Source organism: Nilaparvata lugens, chromosome 14 (assembly GCF_014356525.2).
Source record: "Nilaparvata lugens isolate BPH chromosome 14, ASM1435652v1, whole genome shotgun sequence".
Taxonomy (NCBI): domain Eukaryota; kingdom Metazoa; phylum Arthropoda; class Insecta; order Hemiptera; family Delphacidae; genus Nilaparvata; species Nilaparvata lugens.
Genome location: NC_052517.1, coordinates 11,658,213 through 11,678,459, shown reverse-complemented (window position 1 = coordinate 11,678,459; position 20,247 = coordinate 11,658,213). Strand labels below are relative to the sequence as shown.

The following is a 20,247-nucleotide window of genomic DNA, read 5'->3' as shown; positions in this document are numbered from 1 at the left end:
TTCAGACCTGATACACGAAAAAAAGTGCAATAACATTCACTCAATTTCACACTATTACAATTAATTGGCTTCTTATTATATAAAATTCATTTATTAGATTGGCTTCTTAAGACTAATTCTATTTCCTATTCAAAGAGCAAAGCGAAGTTCTATTTTATGGTAGTTTTAAATTGTGAATGTTATTCTCGTGGATGTAGATTCTAGAGAGCTAAAGTGTATTATCTTGAGTCTTTGACCATGTATAGATGGCCCAATACATCCTATACATTGTCGAAATTTATATCACCACACTTATGATTGCCGTCTGTCATGGATCAGTAGCCTCTCCACCATAATTTTGTGTATTGCTATGTATATTAAAGTATTATCGAGTATTATCAAGTGTAGGCTATTAAAGTTTTATAAAGTGTTCTAGATGATAAGATACTGAAGTATTGAAGTAATGATTTTCACAACACATCAAGATCATTATCAAACTTGCTTTACTCGGTTGACCCCTTACCCTCCACCCCATTGATTCAGAAAAAAAATTAGCTTCTACACACACTCCCCCCCATCTATACAAATTATCGTCAGTCATACTACATCATTAGCTTTTTTGGGACCTCCACACAAGAATTTTATTGATTTAGAGAGAACCCAAGAATTTCAAGAACGCATAGACGGGGGAGGGGGATTAGTACCCCACGAAATTTCAATTGGAGTGAAACCTAAGTATCTCATAGGCCCTATCGAAAACGATTTCAAGTACAAGCTTAGTCAAAAGTATAAACTTCAGTGAATCATCTTGAATGGAAATCGGTATTCAAAAGTCTGTATTCAATACTCTGTATCTTGAAAGTCTTAGAATTTCTCTGTATCTTTAAAAGTCTTACTTTCTTATTTAAAAATTGAAGAAAACTTGGAAAGACAAAGATATCGGAATATTGATATTTTAATCTATTGCAGCAGTCATCATAATATGATTATGAATATGAATTATAATATTACGTGTAAGCTCTAATTAAGCTCTAATTAAGCTCATATAATTATATTTTAATTAATAATTAACTGAAGAGTTATTGGAGAGTTTGGAATAACAAAAGAAATGCAATTGCGAATATTTATTTGCAAAATCATCATGGAACTTCGTGGAGCATAACCTTGGATTATTGTCATAATAATATGAATATGAATTTATTATTACCAAATACAAAAAATATTTTTACAAACAAAATATTCATTAAATTACAATAGTTTTTGGCGTGACTGGAAGAAGAAGCCTTGAGCTCCAGCCACGAGTTCTAAAAATATGAAATACATTTTTTAACTAATAACAGCAGTACAAATGATACAATTCTGTTGATATATGGTAAATAATCTATGGATGTTGAATTTTATCAATAGTCAAGTACTTGATAAACAAAATATAGATACACAGAAAAATAATATAAAAATTGTCAAGTTCTAATAATTTTTATACAATTAATATTCCAAAAATTGTTGATTTAGCCAACTCAATTCTCAATTTTAAATAATAGTTCTGTTTTACCCAAGATCTTATTAATCTCAATTTGGTTTTTGTTATTTTATCCTTAATAAAGTCTTCCGGAATTTTATTTATTAGTTTATTACTCTGATATTCAAATTGGTGTTTACTAGATGTTAATGAAGTAAAGTTAATATTGAAAGCATTTACTACAGTTGGCCGTATATTATAAGGGATTGTGCGACGGGTAAATTGATGTGTATTTTTATTAATAAAAATAATTAAATTTGTCACATAAGTTTGACGTAACGTTGGTAGATCTATCTCTTCAAATATTAATCTGCTGGGATAGAGTCAGGGTCTTCCAAGCGCAGCTCTAATAATATGCTTTTGTATTATAAAAAGTTTTTTAAAATGAGTGTCATACGCTGCTCCCCATACTTCTATATTATAATGGAAAAGTGAATGAGCATAAGCGTAGTAAATCGTTCTCAAAATATTCAAGTCTTTTAATTGGTTAATTCTGTAAAAAATTGTTATTAATATTTCAGTTTGAAGCATAGATTCTGAATGTGAACGTCCCATTTAATATGCTGATCCACAGAAACACCTAAATATTTGATTGATTTAACTCTTTCTATTGTTGGACAAGTGCAGTTAATAGTGATGTTGTTATGACAGTGTATTATCAGCTCAAGCTCATCAGGAGGCTGACCACTTATGTTAGGGGAAAAAGATATGTATTTAGTTTTACTCGCATTTAGAGTTAAAATATGGCTGTTCAACCACGATTTAACTATTTCAAGACCACGATTAGCAGAGTTAAATGTTTCATTCCATGTTAAGCCTGAGAAGATTAGAGCAGTGTCATCGGCAAATGATAGTGTGACACCATTAGGAATATCAATTTTCAATAAGTCATTGACATAAATCAAAAAAAGTAGCGGCGATAGAACAGTTCCTTGTGGAAGTCCAAACTCTTTTATATTTTGAATGTCAGTTTTATCATTTATTGTTAAAATTTGGATTCGATCTGTCAAATAGCTTGCAAATATATCTTTTGTTGAGCCTCTTATTCCACAACACTCTAGCTTATGAAAAAGGATAGAATGTGGTATAGAATCAAAGGCCTTTGCCAAGTCCAGAAATATAGCAAGTGTTTTTCTATTACTATCAAAACTTTTATTTATTAAATTTGTCAAGTGTAAGACAGCATCTTTGGTGGATTTACCTTCTTGAAAACCATACTGGTTACTCGAAATGAAATTGTTTTTCCTAAGAAAGTCCATCAATCTAACTTTTATAATTTTTTCCATAATTTTTGATAGATTGGTTAATAAGCTAATAGGTCTATAGTTTTGAGGATTTGCAAGGTCCTTGGATTTAGGTATTGGTTTAATTAAAGCTATCTTGAATTTCTTTGGAAAATATCCTAATAAAAACACCTATTAAAAATGATTTCCAGAGGGGAAACAATGAATTTTGAGATTTTTTTTAAACATATTCCACTAATGTTATCCACACCCGGAGACGAGTTTGGTTTCAGCTCATGTATAAATTTATTTATTTCCGCAGTATCGGTTGGTTTTAGGAAGAAGCTATTCAAAGGTCTCCAGGAGGTAGACTCTGGGATTTCAATTTGATTATTCTGTATCAAATTATTAGCATAAGACTGGCCAACTGTTGCAAAGTGCTTATTTAATACATTAGCTTCAATTTTGGGTTGAGAATCCCTATTTTTATTGTTTGTAATCTCCTTTATGCATTCCCATGTCTTCTTCATATTACCCTTATAAAATTGAAATTTTTCGTTGTAGTATTCTATTTTTGCATTTTTTATCACGTTGTTCAGAGTGTTTCTGTACCGTTTATATTCCTCCTTTAATCCATTATTGAATGGTTGCTTATTCAACTCTCTATGCATCTTGTCCCTTTTTCTAATAGATTGCAACATGTGTTTCATTTTATATCATTGAAAGTCTTCTTCCTCTTTATTGTGAGTAAACATACCAAAATCAATAGAATATCATTCAAAAGGACATTGAAAATACTGATGATGATGTAATCTAAGTCAAAATTATGTTCTATCATGTTAGTCTATAATATCTATAGTATCTATCTATCGATCACAACTCAATGTGAAGCATTGAATCTATTGAAAGGAACAAATTAAAAGATTGAAATTATTGTTATAATAACACGGGTGAACACACCCTCCCAACACCTCTCTCACCCCCCCCCCCACCACCCGTGTAATATGCATCCCCTGGGCACCCTTGAAAATAATAATCATCCGTTGTAGAAGAATGGTGTGAATTTGAATACAGTCGCTTCACATTGATTTGAAAGGTTAGTGTGAGGAATTAAAAAATAAGTTGGGTGATACCCTCAACTTGACCCTTAATTTGAAATGAAATATAAAAACTAATAATTGCTTATGTGATCAATAAACTAATTAATCAATCTCCAAATAGAAATGTTATATTGTTTAAATTTCACCAGATGATATCAAGTAGAAAAATTGAACTCAACTTCCTATGCATTACTGTATCAACTCGAAATAAGTTGATATTTTCCTTAAAAAAATTATTTAGCCTTAAAAATCGATTTGATGGATGGTAAGGTGGGATGAAATGCCATAGTAATCTATTAATTCATCAAATGAATATTGATTGTTTATAGTTTACTTCTAATAGATAATTCCCCTGGAGTAGAAACATAAGAGCTGTTTCCTCACAAAACAGCTTTTTTGCGCCAAGCTATTGCTAGGGATGAAATCTTGCTGTAGGAATCCATAGGGAAATTATAGTTTAGAGTTTCTATTGTTGGTAACACTGATCACGCGGACTCGCGTGCGTGAGCATTAACTTGTTACTGTGATGGTGTAGAACTGTACAGCGCATGCGCAATGACGTCATTGATGATGGCATTATACTAAGAATATTTCGACCAGTGCGCATGACTACTATTTCTATTTCGGCCTTCTGCCCATGCCCGGTGACGTCAAAATGACGTAGCATACTAAGACTATTTCGTACTAAGAATATTTCGGTTCACCGGTGTAGTATGCGGAGATCGCCCGCTATGTACAGATGTACCATAGGCGAAAGCATGAGTTAGCACAGTGCAGCTAGTGAAGAGAGAGATAGTCTATGCGGAGATGGACCATCGATGACGTCACAGTGTCATACGTCACACGCACAGTCGACTCCCTTCTCATCGATCTCTCTCATTCTAGACTGTTGCGCGCGCATTCTCACAAATGCAATCAGCATTCACGCACTCGCATTCCCACTTGAAACTTCCAGCTGATTTTTACTGAAATAAAACCAGTTTGCGCTATGTACAGATGTACCATAGGCGAAAGCATGAGTTAGCAGAGTGCAGCTAGTGAAGAGAGAGATAGTCTATGCGGAGATGGACCATCGCTTTACAGACGTCACAGTGTCATACGTCACACGCACAGTCGACTCTCTTCTCATCAATCTCTCTCATTCTAGACTGTTGCGCGCGCATTCTCACAAATGCAATCAGCATTCACGCACTATAGTGAGGTCCACGTTTTAATGGCAGTGTGTGATTTGCAATGGTGTTGCTATCAACACTTTCTTTATTACAAATAAAATATGATTAACTATTTTCAACAATAATGAACAGTTAAATTCATCAGATAAACCTGTATCAGCTGTTTGGGTGGCAAGGCTGAGATCTGGCAACCCTTTTCTCCTATCTTCCTACACTGCCATTATAACGTGGACCTCACTATAGCATTCTCACTTGAAACTTCCAGCTGATTTTTACTGAAATAAAACCAGTTGAAATGAGTACAAACATCTTGTGATGTACCCTCCCCTCTCAACAGCCACCGTTTCATAAAACTAATTTTTATTATTATTGTTCTCATTTTCTCATTCCTCCCAGATCTTTTTCTTTCAGCACACAAGTTAGAATAGAATAGAATAGAAATAATGCTTTAATCTTCAAATTTGCAACATACATGAATGAGAAAACACACATTTATACGGCTTGATTAAACAATCGTCAGCCGGAAAGTCGGTAAAACCCAATAATACTATTATTACATAAATCAAAGCTATGCAGAATATTCTTTTAAATAGTGAAACAAAAACAGAAAAAACAACCTTAGAAACAAAATAAATCAGTAATGTTGAATTCAATAAAGTGAATATTCCATAAATTAGTTTTAATAGTAACCTACATTCTAAACAAAATCCATTAATTTCATAAAAAGAAAGCTATACTTTTTATATTATGATAATAACTGTCAGCAGTTGGGAAATCATAACATAGAATTAATATTCCCTTTCATTTCGTCTTCCTATGATGTCCTCCTGAGAATATTCGAATAACCTATATTGTATTATATTATAACACGATACTTCTACCCAACTCAGATTCAATAAATAAGTTTCAATTTATTATACTAAGTTACCAGTTGAACTCCTGTGTAAGTAATCGCCTATAACGCCAGGCATCTCTACAGTTTTTAGGAGGCCAACCCTACCCAATCTCTTCCATTCATAAAAGAAACGAAATCATCCCTTGATAGCTCCCCAATTCCAAACCATTTTCTTCTCCATTCTCTTAAACAAGGACATCGAGCTATGAAATGATAAATATCCTCAATTTCTTTCAGATTACACATGGAGCAAACATAATTCCCATCAGCAACCCATGGCTTGTAGTTTAAATGGATCAGTTCACCCCTTGCTTTAAGTATCCACCTCATGACCCACATTTCATAATTATAATTTTTGTCACCCAGTTCCAAATTGAGAGTTTTGTACTATGTGTGGAAACGCCCATCTTGAGCATCCCGCAAAAAAATTTCCCTATGCATCTTGTTCAAACCTGTGATTATTCTTTTAAATGAGTCATCCCAATTAACTTCGTACTCATAATTTATACCAATTTGATTACTTAATTTCTTCCACTCTTTGAACCAGAAACATTTCTTTTGAATAACTTGTTGAGCCAGGAATTTAGGGAGCCTTTCATCTTTCATTTTCATAACTCTTAGAATATAATTGTAATGGAGTCTAAGGCAATATTCGAATAGAGGTGTTAGTTGAGTTTCAATAAACAACATATAATTCGGTGTATTTATTGGAAGTGCAAAAATCTTCTTGATGAAAAGGCGCTGCAACTTTTCTACACTATCATATTGTCTAAAACCCCACACCTGTGCTCCGTAACACAAGATCGCCCTTGCACAAGCTTTGAACAACTTACATTTGGCTGAAAAATCTACACTACTACTATTTAAAATACCTTTCCATGCCACATTCAATGCTAATTTTGCCTTGTCTAATTTATCACTCACTTGAGCTTCAAAATTCAAGGTTGGAGTTAGAACTACCCCCAGATATTTATACCTGTTGACACACTCTATCTGCTCATTTTTATATGTCCATTTCTCGCTCCTAGCCATTTTTCCTTCTAAATTGCCCTCCATTCTTCCATTTAATATAATAAATCCCAATTCTGTACACATATCTAAGTATCTACGCCCCCTACTGTTAACTATAGTATCTTTTGAACTTCTTCCACTACTTAACCCACTATACACAGTCCGACCTACATAACTAGACATTTTCTGTTCTTTACCGATTCGAACGTTTTTATCTCCTATCACTAGAAATCCCTCATCTGAGTTTTGCAGCAATACATTGTTCATCTCTTGAAAATCTCTTTCCCAGTTATTACAGTTGATATACAGGCAATACATTTAGGAAAACAGAATTATCTAATTTTATAACAATCGCTTTCATATATTATCAATATTTTTAAAATTCAACTTATCTCTGAAATCTGAGGTTTTATTAATACCTAGTAACATACCCCCACTAGCACGACCAAACTGAGAGCTTTTTTGCGCATAACACCAGATCGGTGGGGAAGGGTTGTAGGTAACCAGGTCACTTGCCGCCCCTTCAGGGAAGGTGTTTTTCAAAAAAATGTAAAACTAGGTATGAAGGTATGAAGAAACTCGTCAAAAATATGATACAGTACCAAGTTCTGAAAAGCTAAAATATCATTGAATAATCATTTTTTAAGAAAAATAAAATGAAAACTTGAAAATCAGTTTAATGTCCAGGTCAGAAGGTTGGATATTATTCAATTCTGATTATGATCTAACATAAAATTGGTGAAATTCTTATAACTATGTTAGTTTTGAATAGATTGATTTGAAACTCCATGGGTGTGTTAATTGTATGAAGGGAAACGTTCATGATTTTTTGTAGAATTTCCCTACGTTCCCTTCTCCGTCCCAAACCAAAAAACATGGTAGTTCTGATGCTACATGCGAGAAAATTCAAAAGTCGCGCTATTCTGAGCTTCCTCTTTGCTTCGCGGCAAGGAACAGGATTGGATTAAATCGCCCGCGGAACAACACTATTGGTCTACTCAGAAGCGCGACTTTTGAATCCTCTCTCATATACCATCAGAACTACCATAATATGTTTTCGGTTTAGGAGTGAGGATGGGACGTAGGAAAATTCTACAAAAAATCATGAACGATTCCCGAATTATTCCCCTGTCAAGAATAACTTATGCTGCATACCTGAGATAAACTGATATATGTATGATGTAGCTCACCTTAATATAATATAGCCATGAATTATAAAATCTGATTCACAAATAAGGTCCATATTGTTCTTACGTGACTGTGTTTTTGATATAAATTGTATTTGGTGAATACCAACCTATGTAGGTAATCATTAGCCTAATTATTGAATATTTAATATTTCACTTCTGGCCCCTCCCACAGCAATACATAAATCCTGGCTATGTCTTCAACCCTCAACTGACAATAAGAGTAAAGAAAAAGAAAAAATAGAATTGAATCGTTTTCAACTGTTGCAATTATTTCACAGAAACTTGAATTTATATTGTTTTATTTTTTCCAATAAAAAAATTTTATTTTTATGTTACAAAGACTGAAAGCTCAGAAGCTTAGGCGTGGATAATATCGTACAGGACGACTGTTCTGGAGACTTTTTTTAATATACGATTTTTCTGGCGATTTGAGCCCTGAATAATTTGTACTGCATACTAAAATATTATAATTGATATTATTGATTCACAGCCAAGTATAGATATTCAGTTATAATAAACCAGTGTGTACGGTTAGTGGTTTTGGGTACGAATTAAAATGGCTGGTGCATTGAAAAAGGAGCTTAATGTGGTTTATTCATGATATTAGATTATGGTGATGAGTACAGTAGTAAACGTTTTATTTGTTCTTATTACCATTTTCCATAATGGTGGTTATTCATAATAATAGTTTGATTATCTGTTTCCCAAAACTGTCTAGTCCTCAGTGAACCTATACACAGTACTACTAAATTTCAAAATGTTCTGCTCATTGATTTTCGAAAAAAAAGCTTAGAAAACGTAGAAATAGTGACAATCACTGAACACTAATGAATGATCAGTTTTCAGGAATAACCATTTTCAACTACAATATGGGAGAAAATATTTTGATGGGAATTCCCTTACATAATCCAGATGCATTGGAATCCTGGTGATAGTTTGTTCATAATATACTGAAAATATGTATTGATCTACAATGAATTTTCTACAAGCTCAGTTTTTACCAAATAAATTTTTCAAATTGAAGATCTTGTAAAGTTAATACAATCAGAATCCCGTGAAAACTGTGCTATACAGAATGCATAGTTTATAATAACATTTTTCCAAATTTTGGACGCATTTTTGAATGCGTTTAATTGAAAAAACTATGCTTGTACAAAGTTAAAGCTTCACAACATATTCTGACAACGTGAAGTTTGAAGTTTCTTTTCAATTTTTCTAAAATATTTCGACACCTGTGCACTACAAGTTCACAGAGCGTTAGGAAGCCTGTACCTTTGGTGTTATTTTGTAGCATCAATATATTCAATATAAAGCATGATAATATCATTCTAGAATGATGTTTAAAAATGCATATAGAACATTGATAAACAGAAAATAGACGATAAATAAATGAATGAATTTATTTCTAGTTAAAAAATATCATAACATCCAGTAGAAATTAATTCATTAAGAAAGATATAGTAATAGTAATTCTATAATATTATAAAGTATAGAATTGGCTTACACACATATGGGATGGGAAATTCGCGAATGAGGCATTCGCGTGAGAACTACTCAACTGATTCACTTGAAATTTTGTACGATGATTCTTGATTTACTGAGGAAGATTATATTTTATGCCTACCTACATCATGTTTGTTAATTAATGAGTAATAAAAACAAATTTATTTATTCTGTGATATCTGTAAGTATATTACGTGGGATGAAAGAGCCAATCGAATCGTTTTATTATTGATTGTCAATATTTACAATTGAATATGTTCAATATCAAAACCTAAATTCAATCTGAACCACTATTCAGTGCTTTAAAAATACCCTTGCGGAGTATGGTTTAACTGCTGGTATTATTTATATCTATGATTATAATTATTCTATGAGTCTAGTTCAAGCAGCATATTATTCAAGGTTTATTGGTGATAATAAACTGGGCTTCTGTATATGGCACAAAAAAAACTGAAATCCATTCGAAGACAAAAATTTAGATTCTATCATTTTAGATTATTTTGGATTATATTTATTATGTATTCCAACGCTGGTGAACAGTGAGTAAATAAAATAACTGTTGTAGCTTATAATATTGTTTACTTATTATTAAATAGTATAATAATATATAAAAATAATATTGTTTAATTATTATTCTAGAAGAATCGCAAAGCGTAGATTTGTAGAGAGAAGAATAAAAAGAATTTGATTTATGTAGGTACTGAAATTCTAATTTCCAATACAGTTTATCAATATAGATGTAATAACGACATGATAGTCAATATTCAATAACATTCCTAATTAGCCAGATATAATCGATTATATCTGTATAATCAGTATTTACTCACTGTTCACCAGCGTTGGAACACATAATAAATATAAGCTCTTGTTCTATAATGAAAGTTGTTCTATAAAAAAAAATATTTATTTATGTCAAGTGAATAGTAAGGGAGAGTAGGTGAACAAGAGTGTGAGAGAGAAGTACTGTATAGACGTGTGTGCTTGTGTGAGAAAGAAGGAATGTATAGGATTGATTGAAAGATACATTGACAGAGCATCAGGTACGCGCGCGCGCGCGCGGAATTATTATTTTTTCCTTATAATATTACTATTGTGTATGGTGTTCTATGAGAGAGAACGAGGGAGAGTGAATGTCGAGAGAGAACGATTGTACTGAGCGTGCGGTGGGAGGGGAGCACGTGTGTGAGAGAGAGGGAATGTATATGATTGAGAGGAAGAAACTTTGACAGAGCAGAGTCTTCTATGAGAGAGAATGAGTGAGAGTGAGGTTTGAGCATGGTGTCGAGAGAGAAAAAGGGTATCGAGCAAGCGGGGGGAGCGGAGTTGTGGGGAGAGAAATACCCCTCAATGACGTCATAGTTTCGATAGGATATGTGTGACGTCATTTACGCGTGACGTCATTCATGGGCGTTCTGTACATAGTGGGCGATCTCCGCATACGACACCGGCTCCAGACATGCGTCATTTGGAAAGCACGGAATGTTTGGCGTTCGGGGAACTATTCATCTTGCTATTTGTCGATTAACGAGCACACATCTACACATGCGTGGTTTCCCGAGCACTTGCTCGTTTTGGGAATGGCTAGTATTTGTCAACTAAATGTCATCCACCGTCAACATGGATCTCGATATTAAAAATGTTCTTCTTGCTACTGAGCAAAGTGAGGTCTAAGATTCAAGTCGACAAATTCGCATTTCTTTTCGTATTCTTATATGGTGAATGTTTATATCATGTTCCACATTTACGGCAAATAGCGGCAATAGATTTTCATAAAATTTGATAGGTATTTTTCTTTTTAAATTGCATGTCGATGTATCATATGAGGTTTCTGGAAACGTTGCATTTCTAGAATAATATAAAATAATTAGACTATAGAATTATTCATCATTAATCAGATGTTAAGTAGATTATAATTCACATACAATAAGGCATGCAATTTATAACTCAAAGTTGAAATCAGGTGTCGAGTGGATTACTAATTGCATGTAATTGAGTAACATAGTATTCTTTCCCGATCATAGTAGTCTTCCAACTCGATAAGCTTATGATGATAGTAGCTGTTGTTTACAAATAATGATTGGCATTGTTGATACACCAATCCAAACAACCATTAGTCATTCACACACAGATTTCTTGCCAACACGACAGTACAGGACAGAATTTACTGTGTTGGACAGTATCAGAGGAGGCTGTGGTTTATAACTGTGCAAGGTCCACTGTTCACAGAACTACTAGTTATTAATGAACAAAATTTCCATCAGTTTCTCTGGCAGAATGACTTTTAATCGGCAAGGTATGAGTGATTTGGAGATTTATTCTAAAATGCTGTAGACTTCAATGCAAATATGGATTATCCTGATAAGAAAGTATGGTGTTCTCAATTGAACACCTTCAATCTTTCTCCAATAAGTCAAATTCTCACATTTGTACAATTTATTTCTCATGGGGACAGCAAGGCTGTCACAAAATTAACTACAGATGAAAATTAATGGAAAATTGCATTTATCCAAATGCTGATGTTTAATGTGTAATAACTATTATTATTAAACAAGAAACTAAATTAAATGCTGTAAATCACAGCTGGAAATTTTCTGGGTGATTCACAGCATTCATTTTGGATTTTCGTTTAGTAATAATTATTCACGAAATTGATTTTTTATTTTCAGTATTCAAAAGATAATTATTCATTAACTCCAATTTTCATATAATTTCGAACCTGATCAAGACCTGGACTGAAAATTTTAAGTAAATTATTTGTCTCCATAACGGAGTTCCTCCAGTGGTGTTGGATTGGTAAGACTGATTCCTGAAGAGGAGATTCAATTGAGCTATACATTTTTCAAGGTGCAAGCCTGGCTCCCTTCCTTATTGGATGGAAACAATGAGACCATATTTTGAAATATTCCAAGATGGAAGAAGTTTGGTCAATAATAGTATGGAAAATAATGATAATTTTGAAAAGACCGAAGAATATCTGGATAATATTGTTCAAAAGTGGACTTGTATAAAAACTGGAGACACAACAGCAGAGGAGGTCAGTCAAACATTTCAAAATTATCAATTCAATTCATAAATAATTACACCAATCTAATAACCAGTGGAGCTTGCGAGATTTTAATACTTTCAGGAACATATTATTGTGGGTTTCTACACTGATAAAACATTTGAGGTGATTCATACTGATTAGCTCTATTACTTAAAGAAAACCATAACACAGAACTAGACACAAATATAGAATGATAACTACCTAATCAATCAGGGAGTTCACACTCAGATATTATGATACTTGGAAATAAAATTTCACACACAAAGATAAACGTTCAAAAGATTGCCTCAAACAATAATAACATCCCACTTTTGACACCAATTGCTGCGCATCACCACACTAATAAAACACTTGAAGCAATCAGACAATGAAACACTAGACACAGCTATAAACTGATAAACTACCCAATAAATTACTCAGATATATCACAAGCATACATTAAGTCACTAACAAGTATAAATAGTTGTATAAGAATACCTGTCACCAAGAATATCAACTGTATAAACAACTGCAGATGTGTCTGGTCTATCACAGCACATGTAATTAGACTAATTGCAGTGCATGGAGATCACAAGAATGTTCCAGAATGCATTTGTTATTGGTCGACAGCTCCCTGTAACAAGACTCGATCGAACTCACTCAAATAATCTAGATAATCCCTTGCCACCATGGCCCTCCATAGGCCTCTTCATAACAGTTTAATAACAGTATATATCCAAGTGGACTTACAATTTCTTTCGACCTCCCCCCTCCTCCGAATTGCCAACGAATAGCATTGGGAATGCAAAAAATGTGTTCTAAGGAACCAGTTGGATATTCCCCGTTTATCGATGTGATTCACTTAATTTCACATTTATCAATTTCAAATCAGTGGTTACCAAGAGACAAACTAGAATAAAATTCACACAAAATGAAGACCTGGGCTGGGTTATATGGATATCATTCAAATTTTGATTATAAATAAATCTTACAAGAGCCAATCAGAGCCTTCTTTTCAAAAAAAACTTTCACATTTGTTTCAACAAAGATTGCCATTCAAGAGGCTATTGTGGAACTTAGCCCTAACCACTAGGACATTTCTACTACAAAAGCAAGAATTCTTTCCTAATCCATGCTGAAAAGTGGGCACTCCAAAGTAATGTACAAAATGGCTTCACTAAACACCTCCAGCTAGTGCTATAACCATTCCACTGCTACTGGGCTACTCAAATCCATGCATTTTTTTGCACTACTCAGAATAAGTATTCTAAGCATATTAATAGGGAGAATGATAATACAAATGACAAATGTTATTATTATATTTATTACTGTTCCATGTTTTGAGACAAATAACTCAGTAGTTTTTTTGGAGTTTGCACTAACTAACAGGTTTGAAGGATCATTGGACTTATAATGTCTCAAAGCCTTGAGAGGGAAAATGAAAATGAAATTGAAGAGCAGCACTCACAAATCAGCAATATAGTGAAAGATACTGGAGATGTCTTATCATCTCTACCGACTTTATAACTGTGTGCTAGCCCATGTAAATCATCAATGAAACTGTCCCCTGAGTCCAAAAAAGTGGTCTGTGTGTGTTTGTAAGAGGGGTCATACGGGGAGAGTTGTGCTCAAGCACAACACAAAACGGAGAGCGGTTACGAAACGAGGTGCACCCGTTTCGTAACTCAGTGTGCATCCACTCAAAACGACTTCTAGGACTGTTCTGAATCTGAATCACTACTTTGCACACTTTTTGCAAAAATCACCCCGTTTCGCATCTAGAGTTCACATACTTACGCTTACAGAAAAATCCACCAGATCTGCGCCACATTCATCATACACTCTTCCGGTTGGACCTACTAAACGGGACTCTGAAGTGTGTATGCTCCATGAGTATGTAGACTACGAGATGGAGTGATCTGAGTATGCCTTTTGATATAATATCCTACTGAATGGGGTACATAACTGGTATTCATCTTCACATACTCGTCTATTATGTTTTGAAAGTGGAAGTCTACCTATAGGTTTTTTCCTTCAGAGAAAGTCACTGAGAATTGGCAACACTGTATATAGTCAAATCTATGAATACATTCAGTGATAACTTCTACTGCGAGATCTATATGGATTATTTACACTCTCCACACCAAGTGTTATTTTAAAAACATAAAAATGATTCAAGAAACTCGTACCTCTCCCTTGATGTTCCCAGCAAAACAAAGGGAGGAAGCTAGAACTCTCTACAATTTGAAGAAACATGGCTATTTTAGATTGTGCTTGGAATTTTAGAGTGACTTTTGATGTGGTTCACTGTTCATTTCAATATAAGAGAATTTTTAATTATTGAAACACTGACACAATAGTATTGCTGTATAAGCTGTGAGGAATGAGTATTGGATTTCCACAGTTTCAGATTTCTCACTTGATTGTAATAAAGTTATATTACTGAGAGTATTCACTTAAAATAAATATCAATTATGTTCGAGAGGAGAAACATAGAGAAGAGTTGACAGAAGAGGAATGCTTTGTATTTTGAGTTCATACTATGTAAATTGATGAATTAACATTCAATTCTAATCAAAATAATAAAAACGAGACTTTTCAATAATTCTCGAGGAACAAGAAAACTTCACACTGTATTATAATTGTAGAACTTGATATAATAAGAGTATGATGTATCAGTAGTTGTCTATTATGATACATCATACTCTTATCCATTTTTTTTATTTTTTAAATGAATAAATAGAAAATAAATAAGAGTATGATGTATCAGGAGTTGTCTATTATAGTAAGTGATCATTTCTTGAGTATACTATATGCAATCTCCCTTTTTATTCGGATTAGTTGTGGGCTATGTTCAAATTGAGAAGTTTATCCTAAAATACATAGAATTGTCTTAATTTCTCCCATGTTGAAATTTCAAGTGAACTCTCAGTAATTATTATTCAGTAATCAATAAGAATTATCAAAACTTGCTCGAATTCTAATTAAACTTGTAAGAGGTACGTACAATTGTGTACATTTCAAGTACGATTGAGAGTCTTTTATTTGAAAGAATTCTCTATTCAGATGGTATTGTCTGAATAGAATAAGATTATTCGAGCTCAGGAGAGTTTTCTAAAATTTGAAGAATGTACCCTCCACAAAAGAAATGATTAAATCTCTGAGAAATTGCATTTTATTTATATTACATGTAGGTTATAGACCAGAAAATATGAAGTTGAGAATATTTTCAAACTTGTGTTACATGATAGAAATCAACATATGTGAACTTCATCTGTAGTGGGAGTAATTCTCATTTACAAAATACGGAATGTGAAAGACTCAAATCTCATTCAAATTGCGCTGGAGTTTTGCTCTCTTTTCGAATCATAATGAGCATTCTTAATTAATGACTAGCTATTGAAGAGTATTGAAAACCTTTCGAAGATTAAAATAATTAAACTTATTGAAGATTGAAAACCAACTTGAAAACATTACTTATTTATCTCAAGTTAGTTTCCTATTGACGAACCTCTGAATATAAATGATTACTCTTATGTTTCAGATGTTAATTATTCTAAATAGTTATAATAATAATTATACAGAAAAGCTCTGTATTATTGTTCATGGAAATCAATGTATTAAACATTCACCATTGTACAATGATAGTGTCAAGTCGCTTATTTCTTGAGTTCAATTTAGCTCCAAAATCGATATAGAACAATAATGTAACATCAAGCTGAAGAGAATTCAATGAAACAATTAATTCTACTGGGTTTCTTGCAATTTGCTGTAGACATATCATGAGATTATCATTAAAGAGAGACAATCTCAGAAAATTATCGTTCTTCACCAGTGTACTTTTCATAGATACATCTATTTTCCTTCATACTTCTTCAATTATTATATTTGTCTCATAGTTCCATTGGAGAGGGATCAACAGATTTTCATCGGAGAGTTGTGTGGAGATGCTATTTTAGAACGTTATCGTTTTTCAGCAAGGTAATCTTTAAAGAATGTTGAACTCACGGAGATACGATAAATAAGAAAGCTCTGGAAAATCATCCACCATCCTTCAGCTTGACTGTTCAATGATTTCTGTCTTCAATAAGTCTCATTTAAAAATCGCTGGAAGCATTAAAACATAAGAAAATCTGTCAATACAACTATTGATTCAAGCAGACAAATGGGCTTCAAGGTCTGTGATGGGTCAAGGATGTTTATGAGTTTAGAATTTGATTCTCATATATTTTGAATTCAAATTCGGAGGCGTTTTGTAACAATAGTCTTGGGTACTCACCAAAAACTAAGATTGAAAGGAATTGTTAGGTCTCAGCACAAGAGGCTGGAAAATATCATAACCAGTTATGGTATCAATATTGTCTAGAGATGAGGTGATAACGGCTCTCAAGGCTATGATTATCAACAGCCAAATGAAAATGAAAAGTTTTTTTGCTATGATTTAATAATATAATAATAATAATAATAATAATAATAATGTTTGAGGTAAGGTTCTTTGACATTAGCTAGTCGGTGACCTTAGTAATCAGTCAAGCCATATATTTGAGAATTAGCCAGAAACCTTGTAGCAAATTAATTGCATTCACTAAGATTAGGATAAGAGGGTTTAGTAAACTAAGCATGCCAAATAAATGCGACCAAAAGCGATTAAGAAAACACAAAAATATTTATTATATCATTGAGCATGAACAGAAATGATAAAAAACATAACAAAAAGATAAAGGAAATGGGATTTATTTTTATTTAGCGCAGTAATACTTGTTACAGTCTAAAGGATGTACCAATCATAATGCAGTATTGCATTAAAAATGCCAGCGCAGAAAATGATTTTATTCAAAATCTCCATGTGGTCTTCATAAAAGTAATAAAAAATTTTAATTGTAATAGAATATACAAAATTATGTAGTTGAGATAAAATAAGAGTTCACGGCTAAAATATTCAATCAATTGATAGTAATATGCTGTTATGTTATGTACTATTCGACAGTACTAAAAAATGTCATCATGGAGTATTTAAAATCTGCCAATGGGAGAGGATATTTGAATTTTATGCATATTAAAAAGTTGGAAGTATTGTTGAGAAAGAATAGGGGAAGACCCACAGCCCACTTGCTTGCCAGAGGTCACCAGGTACACCCACCAATCATGAAAGCACTAGACTGAATCCCTTTTTATACATTAAATAATTTTGTCAAAGTTCAAGTTTGATTCATGTAATTCAAAAATAAAATCCATATAACTCAGTGATGTCGCAGTATGACATGAGTTGTTAAATTTAAATATTCCCACGGGAGAGGATGACAGCAGCCCACCAGAAAAGGTTTAGGACACTGAGACGAATCCAGACCACCATCAATAATTGTGAAAAATCTACATGTGAGTTCAATAGTTATCAAAGGGGGCCCTCAGTGCTCTGAATCAATCACAATCTAATAAAGCTAGCTCATCAAAGGTTTATTTAGAAATCAAACTTAATATTGGAATGTGCGCAAATATTCTAACCTTTAAGGAAAAGTCTTAATAAGGACAATATATGAGAGTTTAATATTTAAGTATGCACAGAGTAAATATTCATCAATATTTGATTTATTATATATGCTCACTTATTAATCTTTTTTTTGTCAGTTATTTTTAAGAATTTTCTGAAGCTCATGTTCACAAGATGAATCATTTTATCTGATTTCCACCAGAGGCCGAACCCAAGCCCTGAGATATTTTTATATTTTTTTTCATAAGTTATTGTTGGAAATAAGATTCATAAATTTTATTCAACAAGCAACAGCAAGTCCACAACTGAGCTATAGGAATAGACAGAATATATGCTGATTTATTAATATTGATGCTAATAAGCAAAGTAGAACTTTTTTGTAAGCTATTTGTGATATGTTTTGCAATATATGTATATATATATATATATCTTTTTCCCATATTATTTTCATATATTCATTGTTCTATTTTTCATTATTGCTCATTGATATTTTCATGTATATTATATATTTGATTTGTTGAATGGTGTACCCTTCATTTATGATCCCATCTTCATGCATGATCTATCTTGTTCTAGTCTGTTTTATTTCTATCATTTACAAATTATTCAAATCATCAACCAACTGTATTCTTCACCGAATAAGTTGGATAAATCGGCGATATATAGCGTTGATCATTAAATCTTCAGAAATATCACGTTCTCGAGATTTATTTGAATTATTCAGAACTATCACATCCGATTTGTAAGAACCCAAAGGTTCTTAATAATAAATCAATAGAATTAATAAATTAATAATTAATTAATAGAATTAATAAAGTATTCTGATAGAGTGTCGCCTTTGATTCCGCTCGGTATCATCTCACACTGCTGACTCCTTTGTCAGATGGTGGCGAGTGGCATTGATGTTAATACCATATTGTCTATTACAAAATGCAGAACCCATATATCTATCTACATTTTCTGCATCTATAATTGTGGAGTTGACCAGATCAGTCATGAGAACTGTAAATTGTTGAAGCAGCCACCGTTTGCAGCCGTTGAAAGCAGAAAATTATTTAAGCTCCTTGAAGAGCTGGTAAGAAATTTGTGGTATTTCTCTTTCAGGAGGCGTAAGAATATTAATAGTATTCAAAAATGTTTTGCTCTACCGACTGCTGCCAGCAGGGCATATGCGACTCCAAAAATAATGTCACAACATGCATATTGACAAGTGGTTCTATGGATTTGGGAGTTGAAGGACTATGATAATGATAGTTACTTGTGTTATTACAAAGCCCCACCTAATCTATTTCTACTAGATAATTTACCATTATCAATCGATAATGTAGCAGAGCTATCCACAACAACTTTCAGGTGACAATGCTTGTTTCTAAGAGATAGGTAATAATGTGATTTAAACAAAGAACAAGCATTTTGATGCATTCCAGCTACTACATGAGTAAAATCACATTTCAGCAAAAGTAAAATCACTTTGTACAGGAGATTATTCGGCTCAGAATCAAGTTGGTGAGAAGTATGAGACGTTCAATGATTCTTGTACTATGATCATTGTCAAGTCTAAGTGTCAAGTCGCTTATTTCTTGAGTTCAATGTAGCTTTAAAATCGATCAAGCTGTAAATAATTCAATGATACAATGATGATATACTAGGTTTCTTTCAATTTTCTGTAGACGTAAAATAATCATTAGATTATTATCAAAGAGAGAGCATCTCAGGAAATTATCGTTTTTCAGCAGTGTACTTTCCATGAATGAATACCTACATTATCATATTTGTCTCACAGTTCCAATGTAGGGGGATCAATATATTCTTATCAGAGAGTTGTATGGATATGCTATTTCAGAAAATTATCGATTTTCAGCAAGGTATTCTTCAAAGAATGTTGTACTCACAGAGATATGATAAATTAAAAAGCTGTAGATCTAGAAAATCATTCACTATCCTTCAGCGTGACTGTTTCATGATATTTGTCAATTCAATAACTCTTATTAATTGAAAACATGAGAAAGCATTAAAACATGAGAAAATCCGTCAGTTCATCTATTGATTTAAGCAGACAAATGTACCCACAAGAGCTCAATGTATTATATTATTAATATCATTCAAATGGGAAATAAGATTTTGTTATCACTTGAGAATATC

General features: G+C 32.9%; 1 protein-coding gene across 1 annotated transcript in view; it reads left to right on the top strand.

Annotated features, from left to right (window-relative positions):
- The window catches only part of LOC111053090, a 196,724-nt gene that overhangs the window by 163,667 nt on the left and 12,810 nt on the right, over window positions 1-20,247 (top strand). Inside the window, exon 15 of the mRNA XM_039440764.1 lies at window positions 12,437-12,626. Within this exon, the coding sequence (XP_039296698.1) occupies window positions 12,437-12,626 (190 nt within the window). The remainder of the gene's footprint in view (window positions 1-12,436; window positions 12,627-20,247) is intronic.